Source organism: Rhineura floridana, chromosome 11 (genome assembly GCF_030035675.1).
Source record: "Rhineura floridana isolate rRhiFlo1 chromosome 11, rRhiFlo1.hap2, whole genome shotgun sequence".
In the NCBI taxonomy this organism is placed as follows: Eukaryota; Metazoa; Chordata; class Lepidosauria; order Squamata; family Rhineuridae; genus Rhineura; species Rhineura floridana.
Genome location: NC_084490.1, coordinates 18,935,346 through 18,951,608, shown reverse-complemented (window position 1 = coordinate 18,951,608; position 16,263 = coordinate 18,935,346). Strand labels below are relative to the sequence as shown.

At 43.7% G+C, this 16,263-nt stretch overlaps 2 protein-coding genes and 1 long non-coding RNA gene across 7 annotated transcripts in view; 1 reads left to right on the top strand and 2 right to left on the bottom strand.

Moving 5' to 3' along the window:
* ISOC2 (isochorismatase domain containing 2) overlaps positions 1 to 2,736 on the bottom strand; it is a 16,478-nt gene extending 13,742 nt beyond the window's left edge. Inside the window, exon 1 of one of the 2 annotated variants that reach the window (XM_061589836.1) lies at positions 2,660 to 2,736. In XM_061589836.1, the coding sequence (XP_061445820.1) occupies positions 2,660 to 2,721 (62 nt within the window). In that variant the 5' untranslated portion in view covers positions 2,722 to 2,736. Of the gene's footprint in view, positions 1 to 2,482; positions 2,579 to 2,659 lie in introns of those variants that run through there. The other variant, XM_061589837.1, reaches the window with a different exon arrangement.
* LOC133366584 (uncharacterized) lies at positions 2,654 to 16,263 on the top strand. Its single transcript, XR_009758449.1, has 2 exons — positions 2,654 to 2,732; positions 15,889 to 16,263. It is a non-coding gene; the product is annotated as an uncharacterized LOC133366584 (long non-coding RNA).
* LOC133366582 (myosin-10-like) overlaps positions 11,960 to 16,263 on the bottom strand; it is a 61,056-nt gene continuing 56,752 nt past the window's right edge. For all 4 annotated transcript variants that reach the window (XM_061589832.1, XM_061589834.1, XM_061589833.1 and 1 more), the window contains one exon: positions 11,960 to 15,093. In XM_061589832.1, the coding sequence (XP_061445816.1) occupies positions 14,907 to 15,093 (187 nt within the window). In that variant the 3' untranslated portion in view covers positions 11,960 to 14,906. The remainder of the gene's footprint in view (positions 15,094 to 16,263) is intronic.

Here is a 16,263-nt window from a genome sequence, read left to right as displayed (position 1 = left end):
TATGTTTTTTGCACCTGGCCCCACTTGGTAGATTGTAATTTTTGTTTAAAAAAGGTGATCCGAGAAGCATGAAATCTGCTCACCCCTGTCCTAAACTATTTGGAGAAGGGTGTTAACAGCAGAGCATCTGCTTCGCACGCAGAAGGTCCCAAGAGCAAACCCTGGCATCTCCATGTAGAGCTAGCAGACATCCTGTCTGAAAGCCTGAAGAGCTGCTGCCAGTCAGTGTACACAATACTAAGCTAAATGGACAGATGATCTCAGTATAAAGCAGCTTCCTGTTCCTAATCAGATTTGCAATCTGGAGGGGCGCTCACTAATCCATTTTTGTCACTGCAGGAACCCTTAATCTCTGTGAGATTAAGTCAGCCTGGCTGGTCCTGCCTTTTATTGTTTTTAGCCAATGAGTGAAGTCAGAGCTGTGACTAATGGATTAGTTGTTTGGACGCCAGACACAGGAATCCTTGGGGTCTGAAAAAACTGCTCTTTTCCCCTCCCCTTTCGTATACTTTTCGAGCTTCTGTCTCATTTTCTATTCTTTCAAATCTTCATAGTTGGCCCTTTCTTTTTTTCCCTATCAACCAGGATACATATTACCTGTGGTAAGTCGGTCCAAGATCAGGTACTCCTTAGAAGTTATTTCCTGCAAATACTACTACACAATAAGTGCAGGTCAGGGTTGCCAGGTTCCTGGCCTGAGACTGATCCTGTATCTTTAGAAGAAGAGAAAGTCAGCCAAGTGCAGATGTTCTTGCAATACTGTAATGAAAAAAACCACAAGGTGGAATTCTCCCTTCCCCCCACACAACTTGAAGACCTCTTGGAGCCCAGGCCTGGCAACCAAGATGTCTTCTGTATCTTTACAAGTTATGCAGGGGGAAGGGAGAATTCCACCCTGTGGTTTTTCTCATTACAGTGTTGCAAGAACACCTGCACTTGGCTGACTTTCTCTTCTTCTAAAGATACAAGATCAGTCTCAGGCCAGGAACCCGGCAACCCTAGTGCAGGTGGATGTTATTCCCCTCTCTCTTAAATGACAAACTGAAAGTGAGAAAACATTGCAAAGAGGCATAGGCATGTCTCCTGCTGTGCAGGAGCTAACGACCAGGCACTCATTTATTGTATAATTAACTTACAGTAGAAAGGTATACATATCTACACAAAAGTAGGTTTTTGTGTTACTCCCAAGCGAGTATAGAATTGCAGCCTAGGCTTTGGTTTAGAGTTGGCATTGGGGAAAAGGAGGTTCTTGTGCCTTTTACAGCTGTGTGGCAGGCAAAAATTCAACATTAAGCCTTTTCTAGCATGCAAATACAATTACAGTAAAAGCTTCACCTGTTCACATACTGCCTGTTACACATTTCATTATGTGTGTGGCTACTGATTTATTTTTGGGTCCTTCACTCCACTTACAAAATAAAATACAAATGTGCATATGACATGAAGTAGATGCAAATGTTGTGCCGAACTGTCATCTTTTGCAAGTGTATCAGAGAGCCAAATGTGCTGCGCCCAGAAAATCCTCTTGGCATCCCAGGGAGCATCTCCTGCCATAGTTTAATGAGCGCTGTCCCAGACCATCTCTGAGCTAAATTTTGTGCTGGTCCTACACATATTGGGAGTGGAAGGCAAGAGAACTTTCCCTTCCACATCAGCCTGCCTGTACAATAAGATCTTCTTTGGAGGCTTTCTTCCGCTGCCCCTGCCATTTTGAGGAAACATGTTTGGTGACTTTGGATAAGGCACTTGTGGCACTTCCAGGGAGGCTCACCCACAGCCAACATTAATGTTTTTAGGGACTAGACAAATACCATTTGGTTTCCCTCCCCAGACCCTTTTAATCTATGATGGGTTTTAGGTGAGGTTGTTTTTTTAGGTGCTGCTCTCAACTGTGTGTTTATTGTAGGTTGGACTGTTGTTTTATTGTTCACGGATATGTTGTTCGTTACCCTAGGTGGAATTTTTATTTTTAATTAAAGGGCAACACAGAAATGTTTTACATACATACGTAATTTCTATCTCGTCACACAGTGTCTAGCAGCAACACAAGTATGTGTGTGCTTAGGTGGAGGGATACCGATTCTTAATTTGCTTTTAAACATGCCCGGTTTATAATTTTATTACAGAAAGTAAATCAAGAGGAGTCAAAAAGTGAGTTTTGTAAACAAGGCATCCAAGCCCGATCTTGAACATGTTTCCTCGTAAGTAAATCCTGCTGACTTCAGTGGGACTTAATCCCAAAATATGTACCTAGAATTACAGATATAGGGGTAGTAAGTGTCATGGCAGCTAACAGTTCTAGCCGTTCACACAATCCCGTACAAAGGGTTAGCTATGCACCCGCCTCAATCTTCAGCCATCGTTTCACACGAGCGTTTACAATGCAAAAAAACAAAAACCAACCGCAACTCCAACCAGCATAACGAGTTACAATCCTCAAATTCTCTGGGCCCCGCGTAATACCCCCTTCTCCACGACTCACCTCTCTTTTCTCCAATTGCAACACTCCGAGGGGGCAGCCAATCAAAAGCGCAATCTCTAACCCACAGAGCCACGCCTATAGAACAGCTGCTGGCCAATGACCTGATGCAGCCTCAAGTGAAATTTTGGCGTAATTGACTCCTTTCTGTCCCCTCAGCCAATGGCATTCCTCACTCACCCCGTTCGACGCGCAGCCAAAACGCAACTTGACGTCCCAAAGCCCTGTATCAAGAATTGCATTAAGAGCAAAGGTGTTTTTTTTTAAGTAGTTGTACTGGGTGAGGGTTTGTTTTTGTAAGTGCTGGGTCTCACGTGCCCGTAGAAACTCAGACCTCTTCCTTCCAAGATGCATGTGGGCTGTAAAAGGTAAAGGTAAAGGTGTCTCCGCACTTGTAGTGCGAGTCGTTTCAGACTCTTAGGGTGACATCTTGCGATGTTTACTAGGCAGACCGTATATATGGGGTAGGATTGCCAGTTCCTTCCCCGGCCTTTCTTTACCCCCCAACATATGCCGGGTACTCATTTTACCAACCACGGATGGATGGAAGGCTGAGTGGACCTCGATCCCTTTTACCGGAGATTTAACTTTCTCCTTCCATTGGAATCGAACTCCAGCCGTGAGCAGAGCTTTCGGCTGCGTTACCACTGCTTACCACTCTGCACCACGGAGGATCTTGCGCTACTGAGGATGTGTGGTTATTCCGCCCATGCTCAAATGCACACTTCCTTGTTGCGTCTGAAGGCTGAGCCCTGGCTTTAATTGCAAAGGGAGAGGGTCATGGTCATGGTTAAAATATCGTTAGCAAGTGAAGAGAAACTTTTATGGTCTCTAGAAATTAAGGCTGCAGCTTATACTCTCCTGAGAGTATGTTCCATTGAACTCAGTGGGGCTTACCTCTGAATTGTTGTTGCTGTTATATGCCTTCAAGTTGATTACGACTTATGGCGACCTCCAATAGCATCTGTTATAAACCACCCTGTTCAGATCTTGTAAGTTTAGGTCTGTGGCTTCCTTTATGGAATCAATTCATCTCGTTTGGTCTTCCTCTTTTTCTATTCCCTTCTGTTTTTCTCAGCATTATTGTCTTTTCTAAGTGAACCATGTATTCTCATTATGTGTCCAAAGTATGATAACCTCAGTTTCATCATTTTAGCTTCTAGTGATTGTTCTGGTTTAATTTATTCTAATACCCAATTATTTGTCTTTTTTGCAGTCCATGGTATGAGCAAAGCTCTCGTCCAACACCACATTTCAAAAGAGTTGATTTTTCTCTTACCCACTTTTTTCACTGTCCAACTTTCACATCCATACACAGATAGGGAATACCGTGCTCTGAATGCTACTGACTGGTGTTTAGTACATTTGCATCTGAGGACCTTTTCTAGTTCTCTCACAGCTGCCCACCCCAGTCCTAGCCTTCTTCTGATTTCTTGACTATTGTCTCCATTTTGGTTAATGACTGTGCCAAGGTATTGATAATCCTTGACAAGTTTAGTGTCCTCATTGTCAGCTTTAAAGTTACATAAATCTTCTGTTGTCATTACTTTAGTCTTTTTGATGTTCAGCCGTATTAGATATGTAAACAGATGTGCATGAATAACAAAGCATGCCTGAGCCAAAGGACAAGATGGCGTGCCCAGCCAATTCTATATAGTTGAATCATATTTCAACACTGATGACAGGATAGCATCCTCCACCACACCTCAAGCAGCAGGCCAGTCTAGGGGGCTGAGGAAGGGCCACATGGCAACAGAGGAATGGCCAGGGGCTACTGTAGCCACTGCTGCCTCTGAGCATTTACAGCCTGAGGTTGTTGTTTCACTCTGCCTAACAGCAGGGCCGGCCCCAATGAAGAAGGGCAGCAGCATTGGTCACCTGCTGAGGACCAGACCCCAAATGGGGTGGGGGGACGGCACTGCCAGTCTCTGGAACTGCCTAACTCTGCTCCTTTTAAGTGCTGTTTCTGCCTGTACTTGCACTCACCCAGCCAGCAGTGAGGAGAAGGAGAATGGAGTAACCTCCATAAAATTATCCTTTTTCTGGGAGTTGATGTGGATTGGGCCCACATGGAGAGCAAGAAAGCGGGTAATAGTGGTGAGGTGGCCACCATTGCACCCACGGTGGGGAGGCTACTGAGAACCTCTTGCCACAGGCCCCCCATTCCTGAACCAGCATTGTGCATAAGAGCCAGAGTGGTATAGTGGTTAGAGCAAGGAAAGGGACCGTGTGGCCCTCCAGCTGCTGTTGGACTCCAAACTCCTGTCAGTACCAGTCAGCACAGCCAATGGTAAGGGATGATGGGAGGTGTAGTTCAACAACTGGGTTGAAGTGTGAGACTAGGACTGACTAGGGACAACCTTGTGGTGCGAACCCTCATTCAGTCTAATCTGGGGGTGGGGGGGAGAGAGAAAAGTACACAGCTCTGAGCTCCTTAGAGGAAAGGTGTAGTGTAAACAAATAACATTACGGCACCATTCAGTGTACTGCCTACCATTTTGCACACTGCCTCTCAAGATTTATTTTGAATTATTCAGACCAGTGCTGGGTACCCTTTTTCAGAATGAGCACCACACTTCCTCGTGGAGAACTTTCCAAGGGCTGAATGCCAGTGGTGGGCAGGGCCCGAGGAGGCAAACCTGGGGGGAGGGGAGCAATGTGCCTTAGTTTTGTACAGTAGGTACATTCCACAAATGAGAGATTTCTGCACACACACCTTTCCCTCCTCTATCTAGGACAGAAACAGGCATTATCGCAGTTCAAGTTAGGGCTGGCAAGGGGTGTGGTCTGCCAAGGCGGCAAAGCCTTGGGTGAGTCCCAAAGACAACACAGAAAGGCCTGAGGCTCCCCAACCCTCATTGCCAAGCAATTTCATTGTTTGTCTTTAACCAAAAGAATGCATGGCTTTTAAATATGGAAAGATAGAGTACTTGCAGAGAAAAAACAACACATAAATTTAATCTGCTGGGCCTGAAGAGACTTTAAAATAGTAACAGATAACACAAGGCTTGTAAAATGATCACCGGAATGCAAATAAGCACATCCTTTTTCCATCTGTGAAAAATGTAGGGTGTTACAGGCTGATGCCATGCATGCTTATTCAGGAGGAGTTCTCATTTAAGCCACTAAGCGTTCTCCTAAGGAAGAGTGGCTAGGGTTGTTAATCAAACATCATGCATTGCTTTGATGGTTAAACCAAGCTTGGTGCAACTCGGAAAGAGAAAAATTCAGAATAATTTGATCTGTATTAAAAGAACAAAAAAGAGGAAATGAGATTCCTCTCTGCAGCACCAAAACCCAGTCTGCTTTAGATGCTAACAAGGACTTGTGACTATTTTAGATGTTCTATTGTAGGGATGGTGGGGAACTGTTTTTTGGTAAAGGGGCCACAGTCTTTGGGGAGGAAACTCTAGGGGTGGGACCCATGCTGGTGGAGGGTGGGGCCAAAATTAGTGGTGAGCAGGAAAACCCTTTTCTCTCCCCCCCTTAATCCTCCCCATCCAGTCAGCAGCAGGGGAAACGGCAGATTGCTTTTAGCAGCAGTCTGAACTGATAAATTTGCAGAGGACATTCTCTCCTCACCTTCCACTGCCCTCCCCATCTCCCCCCACCTGGCTCCCCCCCATGAAATTAGGACAAGGACTGTATGTAACTCCTTTTGCTGCAGGTTGCCAATTATTTCTTATAAAGGCTCATGTAACTGGAAGAATTTTGTGCATATTTTCTGACCTAACTCTCCTTTAAAAAAAAAAAAAGCAAAGCTTATTGAATGCAAATCTTTGGTCTTGCGCTATGTAACAGAAGAAATTAAAATAAGGTTAAAATAATTTTATAATAAATAATTAAAAAATTAAAAATAATTTCAACAAAATTAAAATAAGTTAGTAATACTAACTCCCTGTGTAAGCAAATATTAATACTGCAGGCCTGAAACATACTAACAAGTGTTCACATTATTAAACATTCTGCATCAGAAAGAAAACTTGAATTTCAGAAAGGTAAGTAGGTAAAAACAATTCTCCATATCATCCTAGCTTGCTATAGAGGAGTTTTTGATATGGGGAAGATGCAGTTTTATTCTCCACCTGTAACTGTGCAGTCAGGTCTGACTGGCATATCCAAAGGTTAGAAAAACTCTGATCTTGTATACAAAGAGTTTGGCAGCTTTCAACTTCTAAGCTATGGCAGCTCAGTTAAGTTCAAATGCAGCTGTGCACTGCTTATAATATTCCTTTAGCTGTACATATTATACAGCCACAAGAGTGGCTGTATACTATAGCCAGCGTAGATTTTTCACATTCCGCAATGTTAAATTGAAAATACCCTCCATGCCATTCTGATGCTTCCCATAAGCTCATTTAAAAACAAAACCTTACAAAACTTATAGTCCTTAACTCAGAAACGCTTGCTTAACAACCCTTTCAATTTTCATGGCGATACACAAAACAGTTGGAGAGAACAGAGAGTTCAAAGTCTAAAAAGAGAGAGAAAAACCTCAGAGCCCTTTTGGACTTTTTTCTGCCAGAGTTCTCATAATTTGTTGAAATTCATTAAAAAGCAGCCATGTTCACAGAGTACCTGTAATCCTAATCCTGACCTTGCCCCATACTCTGACCTTCATCTTCTGCAGTTTAAAAGTTAAAAAAATGCCTGGCTGGCTTTTAATTAATTTAAGAAATTTTGGCTGGAAGCCAATGATAAGGGCGGGCATGCTCAGTAAGGACCAACTGTCAGTGTTCTAAAAGTCTCACAGCTGCTGGGCTTGGCTAATCGGGGCCACACCCACACCAGACTTTGATTTCACATGAGACAGTCATGGCTTCCCTCAGAGAATTCTGGAAAGTGTAGTTTGTGAAGGGTGCTGAGAGGAGACTCTATTCCACTGACAGAGCTCCAGTGGCCAGACTGGTTTAACAGTCAGCCACTCTGATTGAAGTCTGTGAGGGGACCAGGGTGTCTCCTAGCAACTCTCAGCACCCTTCACTAAGTACACTTTCCAGGATTCTTTGAGAGAAGCCATGACTGTCCAAAGTGAAATAAAGGCCTGGTGTGGATGTGGCCGGGACAGCTTTGGTTTAAATTTGGGTGGGAGGCTACATGTGCCTGCTGTAGAATAAAAAGGTGAGGGAAACGCTGAAAAGCAATGATACTGTTCACAATGTTTTCCTTTTGGAAAGGAAAGGATTTTCTCCTTTGCCCAGTGCCCACCCACCCAATCTCCTCCCCTCCCGCTCCCTCAGGTCAGTGTTGGACTAGGACCTGGGAGACCAGGGTTTGAATCCCCACACAGTCATGAAGCTGACTGGGTGACCTTGGGCCAGTCACTGCCTCTCAGCCTCAGCGGAAGGCAATGGTAAAACCACCTCTGAATACCATTTACCATGAAAACCCTATTCAAAGGGTCGCCATAAGTTCAGTTGACTTGAAGGGAATCCATTTCCATTTTCAAACATGATTGCACAGAAATAAATCCCATTTAACTCAAAAAGTATGCAAATGATCAAACTAGGGTTGCCAGGCCCAGCCTCCAAGAGGTCTTATATATCTTTAAAAGTTGTGCAGGGGGAGGGGAGAATTTCACCTTGTGGTTTTTCCCATTTCAGTGTTGCAAGAAAACCTGCACTTTCTCTTCTCTTAAATATACAGAATCATTCTCAGGCCCTGAGCCTGACAACCGTAGATCAAACCCACCCTCCCTTCTCCCTCCTATCCCCTCCCTCTTGCCCCTTCCTTTACCCCTCCCCCCTATCCTTCCAATTCCCTCCTTCCCCTTCCCATTGTCAGTTTTACCTAAAGCATGATTGCATGGAATACCATTGAACTCTATAAGCATGCAAATTATCAAACCTGCCCTCCCCTCCCCCTTCCTTTGCCCCCCTCCAATACACTCCTTCCCCTTCCCCCACCTCCTCCCCCATGACCAGTTTTTCCTATTCTAACCATGATTGCATAGGAGTAAATCCCATTAAACTCAATTAAACCTGTCCTTCCCCTCCCCCTCCTGCCTGCTCCCATCCCAGTCCTCCCCTCTGCCTTTCCTCCCCTCCCTCCTCCTCTTCCTCCTCCTGTCCTCCCCATTCCCTGTGGTCAGTTTCACCTATCCTTAGCATGATTGCAGGGGAGTAAATCCCACTGAATGCAATAAGCATGAAAATGATCAATTCATTCTCAGCAAGATTGCACAGGATCCCATTTCTTACCTCCCGTATTAAAAAGCAGGGAAATTCACTAATAGGCAAAAAACCTTGCTGTTTAAGAATGTACCTATGTTGTTGTTGTTTTGTGCCTTCAAATCAATTATGACTTATGGCAATCCTATGAATCAGTGACCTCGAAGAGCATCTGTCATGAACCACCCTGCTCAGATCTTGTAAGTTCAGGTCTGTGGCTTCCTTTATGGACTCAATCCATCTCGTTTGGCCTTCCTCTTTTTCTACTCCCTGCTGTTTTTCCCAGCATTATTGTCTGTTCTAGTGAATCATGTCTTCTCAAGATGTGTCCAAAGTATGATATTTCTACCAAACTTTAAAAAGCAGGGAAGTTGGGCAGCTATAGTGAATGCACCAGGGGAGCAGGAGACCTGACCTCCTCTCTGAGATATTGGACTGCCCTGCAAATTTGTCAAAATGCAAACACAATTTGGGTTGGTCTTTCACAGTCCAATCCACTTGCTGTGTAGCTTGGAAGAATTTGGTAACATGTGCCTCTGAGCATATGGTGAGTGGTGGCAACACCTGCAATCAGCCCAAATAATAGAAAGAAGACATGTGCTGTGTTGATCTTGTTTTAGCAGAGAGGAAGTAACATTATTAAGACAGTTGATGTAGTTCAGATGGTCATTTTAAATATGTCTGATTTACTTTGCAATTTTAGTGAAGTATCCTATAGGAAATAATTTTCTTTTGTTTCTATTTCTGTGAATATGTGAAGTACAGCAACACCTTTGAAAGATTTACACTAAAAAAACTCCAAACATAATTGTGGATTAATGGCACTGACTTCTGCAGAATAGTCTCCAGTGGACCTCAGGAGTGTCTCAATTTGCACAAGATAAAACAGTGGGAGGTGAAATATATTCTAGCAAAATTCTAGGTGTGCTGTATGTTTTTGACCATGCCTACCTTGCCTTAAATGAAGTGGTTTAAACATAGCAGGCTGAAAACATGCATCCTCTTTTTTCCAACAGCTAGAGTCATTACTGAAGTAGCAACATATTGTAATCAGTCTGATTTTACATCAAACTGCAGTTTCAGATTCAACTGTTAATGCACTCAAAATAGAAATAGAACATAACCAACAATTTGAAATACAAAAGGCTGTCTTCACCATCATATGACACTGACCAATAAAAAGGCGCTGAAATTAATAAAAATAAATTTGACACAGGTTTCTAGGATGAATGGGGGAAATAAAATTTTCTAGTTTAGATTCTCTGTAGAAACATTAGTAATGCAGGAAAGAAGCAAAGTAAGAACACCAACAAACATACAAAAATATAATTCTCCATCTTTGGAGATGGCAGGTATTGCCACCTCTCACCATATGCTTACAGGCACGTTACCAAATTTTTCCAAGCTACACAGCAAGTGGATTAGACTGTGAAAGACCAACCCAAATTGTGTTTGCATTTTGACAAACTTGTAGGGCAGTCCACTATCTCAGAGAAGAGGTCAGGTCTCCTGCTCCCCTGGTGCATTCACTATAGCTGCCCAATTTCCCTGCTTTTTAAAGTTTGATAGAAATAGCTGTGGGCTATAGGTATTCTTAAACCGCAAGGTTTTTTGCCTATTAGTGTATTTTACTGTTTGCCTTCTGTGACGCAGGTAGAGTGGTACAAACCAAATCAGTCCATTTCATGGGATAAAGCAAGGTCTCTTATTCATCTTCTCATATAGACTATTAGCAGTGTATTGAAATCCCACTCGAGTCATCCATTCTTTTAGCATGCCAGATAGAATTGGCACTTGTCCCTGAGTTCTATAGATTCTTTGAACTTTTCAGGCTCCGTCCATTAGCGAATGGGAACATTTTTACAGACAAGAGCTAGCTGTCACAACTGTCCCACCAGGACTGCCTACAGGTTCAGAAATGTGAGTGCGGAAGAGGGGAGAAGGTTGCTGGAAGCAGTAAGGAATACGTATATTTAGATAGCAATACAGAATTGGGTTTGGGTATCCAGGTATAAAAAATATTGGTACCAAAGTTTAAAAAAATAAAAATGTCACACTAATCTCAAACAATATATTTATATATATATAAACAATACAAGGAAAATACCAAGAAATAAAACTAAATGTCTAAATGTTAATATGTCAACCAACATAGCTGACAATGTTGTGACAAGCCAAATGTGGCATGCTAAATATTTGTATCTAAATGTTTGTATGCCACATTTGGCTTGTCATAACATTGTTGGCTATATTAGTTGATGTTATGATATATTAACCTTTAGACATTTGATTTTATTTGTTGGTATTTTTCCTGTATTGTTTTTATACATACATATATACATACACATACACTTATTGTTCAAAATTAAAGTTTGACATTTTTGTTTATTTTATTAACTTTGGTATCAATATTTTTTATATCTGGATACCCAAACCCAATTCTGTACTGCTATCTATTTGTGTAGGTTGGGTTTATATTTCCTTGTTCTTTGATTACAAGAAATATATTTACCCGTGCATTAATAGTCATTAAGCCGGTTTGTGAAAATATATGTAGGGCTTTCGTATCCACTCAGTAAACAGAAATTGCTGCAGAAGGTAATAAGGACTCTCAAAGGCCACTAGGCATTCATGATCCATTACCCAATCTTAAATAGGATTACTCCTAATTGTGCCGTGAAAGAAATAAGTCCCGAGTGTCCTCCTATTTTTGCCTTGTTGGGGCTATGTATACACCACATAACACCAGCTGCTAGAGAGCAGAAATGGGAGAGGGCTATTTGCTTTCGTGCTCAGTGTATAGGGTTCTTTGACACATTGGGGTGGAACCTTTGGGGTCAAGGAGTGAGGCCCATAGCAGGCCCACTGTTGCAGCCTGGCAGTTTTCAAACAGGCCAGGGGCAGAACCCAGCACGCAAGTGGCCTTGTTCATTTACAGAGCACATGGTTTCATTCAGTTGGTGGCATCTGTAGTTAAAAGGATCCAGCTAGTAGGTGATATAAAATACCTTTCAACCCAAGACTTTGGAGACCTGCCAGAGGGCTAGGTGGTTAAATAATCTGAGCTGGTATAAGGCAGTTTCTTATTTTCTCAAAAGCAACAAACAAAAACAATTCTGTCTACCACCCCTGGGCGTAGCCAGTTGGCAACTCAAGTTTCACAGGAATGGGCAGCTGAACTTCGACAGTTGAAAGCTACCCACAGAAATGCACAACTTCAGAATTCCATCCTATATATGAAGCCCAGCATTGTCAAGAAAAAAACACAATTCAGTAACAAAACCAAATAATACTCCACGCAACAGTCTGGTAATCCAAGACGAGCTTTAATAGAAGACATACTTTTTCTTAAAAAGTATTCTTTTTTTTCTCTTTCTTTTTTTTAACAAAAAAGGAGCAGGATAATTGCTACGGCCCTTTACATCAGCATATGAAATTCCAAACAGTCCAAGTCAGCAAGAGGGGCGGTGAGAGTGGGAGAATAGGGACAAAAAGATTTAAAATAAAAAATGCAAACCCCCTGGGTTTGAGGAAAAACAAATCAAGTTGCTTGGAATAAAATATGTTCGTTAGAAACAAATAATAATAATAATACAGAATTAAAACAAATTAAGACAAAGAAACCACCATGCAAAAAAAAAAAAAGATATTCATATATATATATATATAGAAAGGCAGGCGCACCCCCAGAGCCAGTTCCTGGAGCCGTAAGAACAGACACAACTGGAAGTTTGTACTGTGGGTCCAAGCTGGGATTTGCAAACCCTTCATTCTGAACTCTTCAGTCAGGAGTGAGGAAATGTGGGCCCTCCAAATGTTGCTGAACTACAACTCCCATCAGCCCTAGCAAGCATGGCCAGTGGCCAGGGATGATGAAAGCTACAGTTCAACATCTGGAGTGCCAACATCTGGTTCCCACACCTCACTTAAGTGCAGGACTAGGGTGGACTTTTTTGTCTCACTCTGCCCATCTGCTGCTAACTTAGAGAAAGTGCACAATGGATTAGATCCAGAGTTTATACTGAGATAGTGAATGTAAAACCCTTTGAACACACTAATAGTGCTAGATATTATTGCAAGCCTATCTACACTTACCTGGGAGTAAGTCCCCTTGAACACAGTTTGCTTCTGAGTAAACATGCATAGAATCAGGCTGCCAAGTTCCCATACTTTGGGCTAACCAGTAAAAACCACTTTGTCATTTATTTATTGTATTTATATACCGCCCCATAGCCGAAGCTCTCTGGGTGGTTTACAACTGAATAATGGGAAGAGTTCCAATCATTGTGTATCATCAGCAAGGAATTAAAATCAGAAACCAAAGTGAGCAAAAAAGAAGAGAGTCCCTGGATAATTAGGGGCTCTTGGCTTGCCTCAGTTTCATCTTATGATATGGACTGCTACACACTATATATATATTTTCCAACATGGAAACAGCAGATACTCCCATTCATGTGTAACTGCAGCAAGAGATGCTTGTGCAGTTTTCAGGCATGATGGCATATGCATTTTGCTTTACATGCTGCTTATCTATGTGCTGGAGACAAGTGCCGAGTCTTTGTGTGAGCAAAGCAAAGTTGTTCTTAAAATAGGTGAAGGTGGGTAATGGTCAGAATGCATTGCAAGCACAAAGCAAGGAGCCTGCTGGTTCTATAAAGCAGGGTCACCCAGTTGCATTTGGCATAAGACCCCTACCTCCAAAAGGTGTGTCCTGGTGCTTCAGCAAGAGAGACACAAAGGCAGTTTGGAAACACCTGCTCAGGACTGTTAGAACTTTCCGTTCTTTGTGCTACCTCCCACTTCTGCACCAAAGAATTAAAATTCCTTAAGTAAATCAATAAGATTTCTGCAGTTATGCTTCTTTTGCATTGTTGGCTCAACTAACTGCCTTATTCTAAAGCAAGCTTTTGAATTTTTGCAGAACTTGGATTATTTTGGTAAGGAGCCATATAGTAACAGGAAGAACATTGGGTGCAGAAGCAAGAGGCAAGTAGCTACAGGGGACAGAAGCAACCGCCTCTGAACACCAGAGGCTTCTGCAGACATCTGGATGTTTTTGAATGTATAACCACAACTCATGAGAACTAGAAACTTGGTTTCCTTTCTCTTGTTTGGAAGGGGAAAACACTGAATACAGAAAGTCCTCAGAACTTAAATTCTGGGCCAGGCACAATACAGAATTCCACACATGTGCAATTGGGCAAGATGAAACAGGCCAGGCTTTGGCCCATCACTTTAGGTTGTGGCCTATAAAGTTTGCAAATCCTGGCTCCCTCACACAGGTTTTAACACCACCACAGCAGGTTTGGGGATGGGGGTAAAAGAAGTTCAAAGTGCTCTTGGCTGCTGGCAACGATATGCAGAGAGGGTAGGATCCAGATTCCAGTCCAAAACAAGAGAAGGCAGGCTGAGATGAATGGTTTCCAGTTTATTCCACATCTTTGCCCATGGTGTGGGCAGGTGCAAGAGGCAAGTGGGGGGTTCAAAGTAACTCCAGCAGACCAGAGTGTGCTGGAAGAAGCAGCCTTCTAGAGATGATAAATTCCAGATGTCCTTCTCATGAAGGAATTTGAGAGGTTCCTACAGGCCTCCCTGGGGAGCAGGTAAGTGGAAAGGCCAGGAGACCTTGGGACTGAGATGTAGTAGAGTGACTGGAGTACACAGGGGGCAGAAGGTACCCCAGACACAGCCTGCCTCTCAGTGCTGAGCAAAGGGTCCCCCTGTAAAAAAAGCAGCTGTCCCTACCCAGAGCTTGGGGATCGCTGTATAAAACCCAAGAAGCAGCTGCATTGCTGGACAGGACTGCCCATTTCCATCCCAACCTGTGTGCATTTCCTCCCCACCCATTGATACATATTTTAATGTAGTGGGCCAAGAGTGCTTTTATATATTCATACTAGCGCTGGGAGGAAAGAAAAGAAAAAAGTGTGTGTGGGGGGGAGAAGTTGCAGGAGAAGCAATGGCTAATTAAGTTGGATTTTTTTCTGTTAAAAGGGATATAGTTAAAATCCTGACTCCCAAGCCTCCCTCCTCCTCGATTTCCACCCCTCAGGAGTGGGCGATATTAAAGTGCAGCCTGATACAAGAAGGAGCTGGGAGACCCTCGCAAGAGGAGCCAAAGGGCGGCAGCGGGAGATAGGCAACTGTGGGAAAGGGGATTTTCTGTATACATATCAGACAGTGTAGCAAAGGTTGGGGTTCCTACTCCCCTCCCTCTTGAGATCCACCCCACCCACCTTGGGTCTGACCCCCCCTCCTCATTCAGTCTGGGCTGGCTCAGCAGGAGGTGCTGGCTGCTGCCCCTGAGAGGGCGTCAGAGGGGGGGGAGGCTGGTGATTTGCAGACGGAGAGTCGCTCTCTGGGTCCTCAGTCTCCTCATCTGAAACACCGTCAAGGCGGAAAACCTGCCGCACAGTTCGGGTGGTGAAGCTGAGAGGTGTCCGTCTGCAATGGGAGGAGGAGAAAAAAAAAGAGAATCCAGATTTACACCACAGCAAGCACTAGAGTATCTTTCCCACACCGCAAAAGATAGCCATGCTCCCAGGTAGTCCGTCCACTCCCAAAGCTGGGAGTACAAATGCTGAAGGTTTTTTCTAGCACAGGTGTGAGCAGCTGGTGGCCCTCCCAGATGCTGTTGGAACTCTCAATGCCCATCAGCCCCGGTCAGCACAACCAACAGTCAGCCTGATTTGGGAGAGGCCACAGGTTCTCTTTTCCTGCTCTAGCACAACTTCAGCATCTCTCTCTAGCAAGCATTTCTACCACCACCCTCCCCACACACTGTATTAGCAGTACTCCTACAAATGGAATCCCTGCTGTTCCTTGTTTTTGCTCCTGAAAAGCTTGGGGAAACTGGAAGTTCGTTCTGTACTGGTGCATGCTCCCAGTGCAGTCTTGATTGCTCAATGGGGAAAAAAATACTAGAATGGCCAAAGCTGCCACTCAAATGATCAGTGCCAAGCTTGCACCATAGTGTTGCTCGGTCTGCTGCATCTTTATCACCACTGCCTGCATCCACACGGCGTCCTTGCTAAGAAATGGCAATACTTTCACCTTGCCAAGGGCAGTTGTCTTTGCATTTTGCTGAGAGGTTTCTTATATACTAGCATCAATGTCACCTACTGAATGGCAGTGCCCAGGACATCACTGCAAAGGGCAACATTAAGTCCCATCTTCTCCAAACTACCTGCAACCTTTTGAATGGTCCAACTGTCCTTAATTCTTTTTTACCTTTTTCAGATTGGAGAAAGAGTACAAGGGCACGGCTGCAGCTGGATGGCATAAATGCCAAGAGAGAAGCAGTTATCACCTGGGAAGAAAGTGCCTGGAGGGCCCTTCTCTCACTCTTCTAGTACTCCACACTGGGTCTGGAGTGGCTAGAAGCACTTCTAATGGGGGGGGGGAGTGCCTGCCATGGTCACAACAAGCGCACTTTGCCTGCTGGGAATGAAGCAGCCAGGAACAGGAAGCACAAGGCTTGTTTTTTCCACTCTCTTGCTAAGATAGGTGCAGCCGGAAGCTCACATCCATAGCAAGCGCCCCCACAGTGCAAGTGCTGCCCACCCTCCTGCTACAAGCACTTCTTTGAGATTAAACGCTGCCAGAGATGTCAAA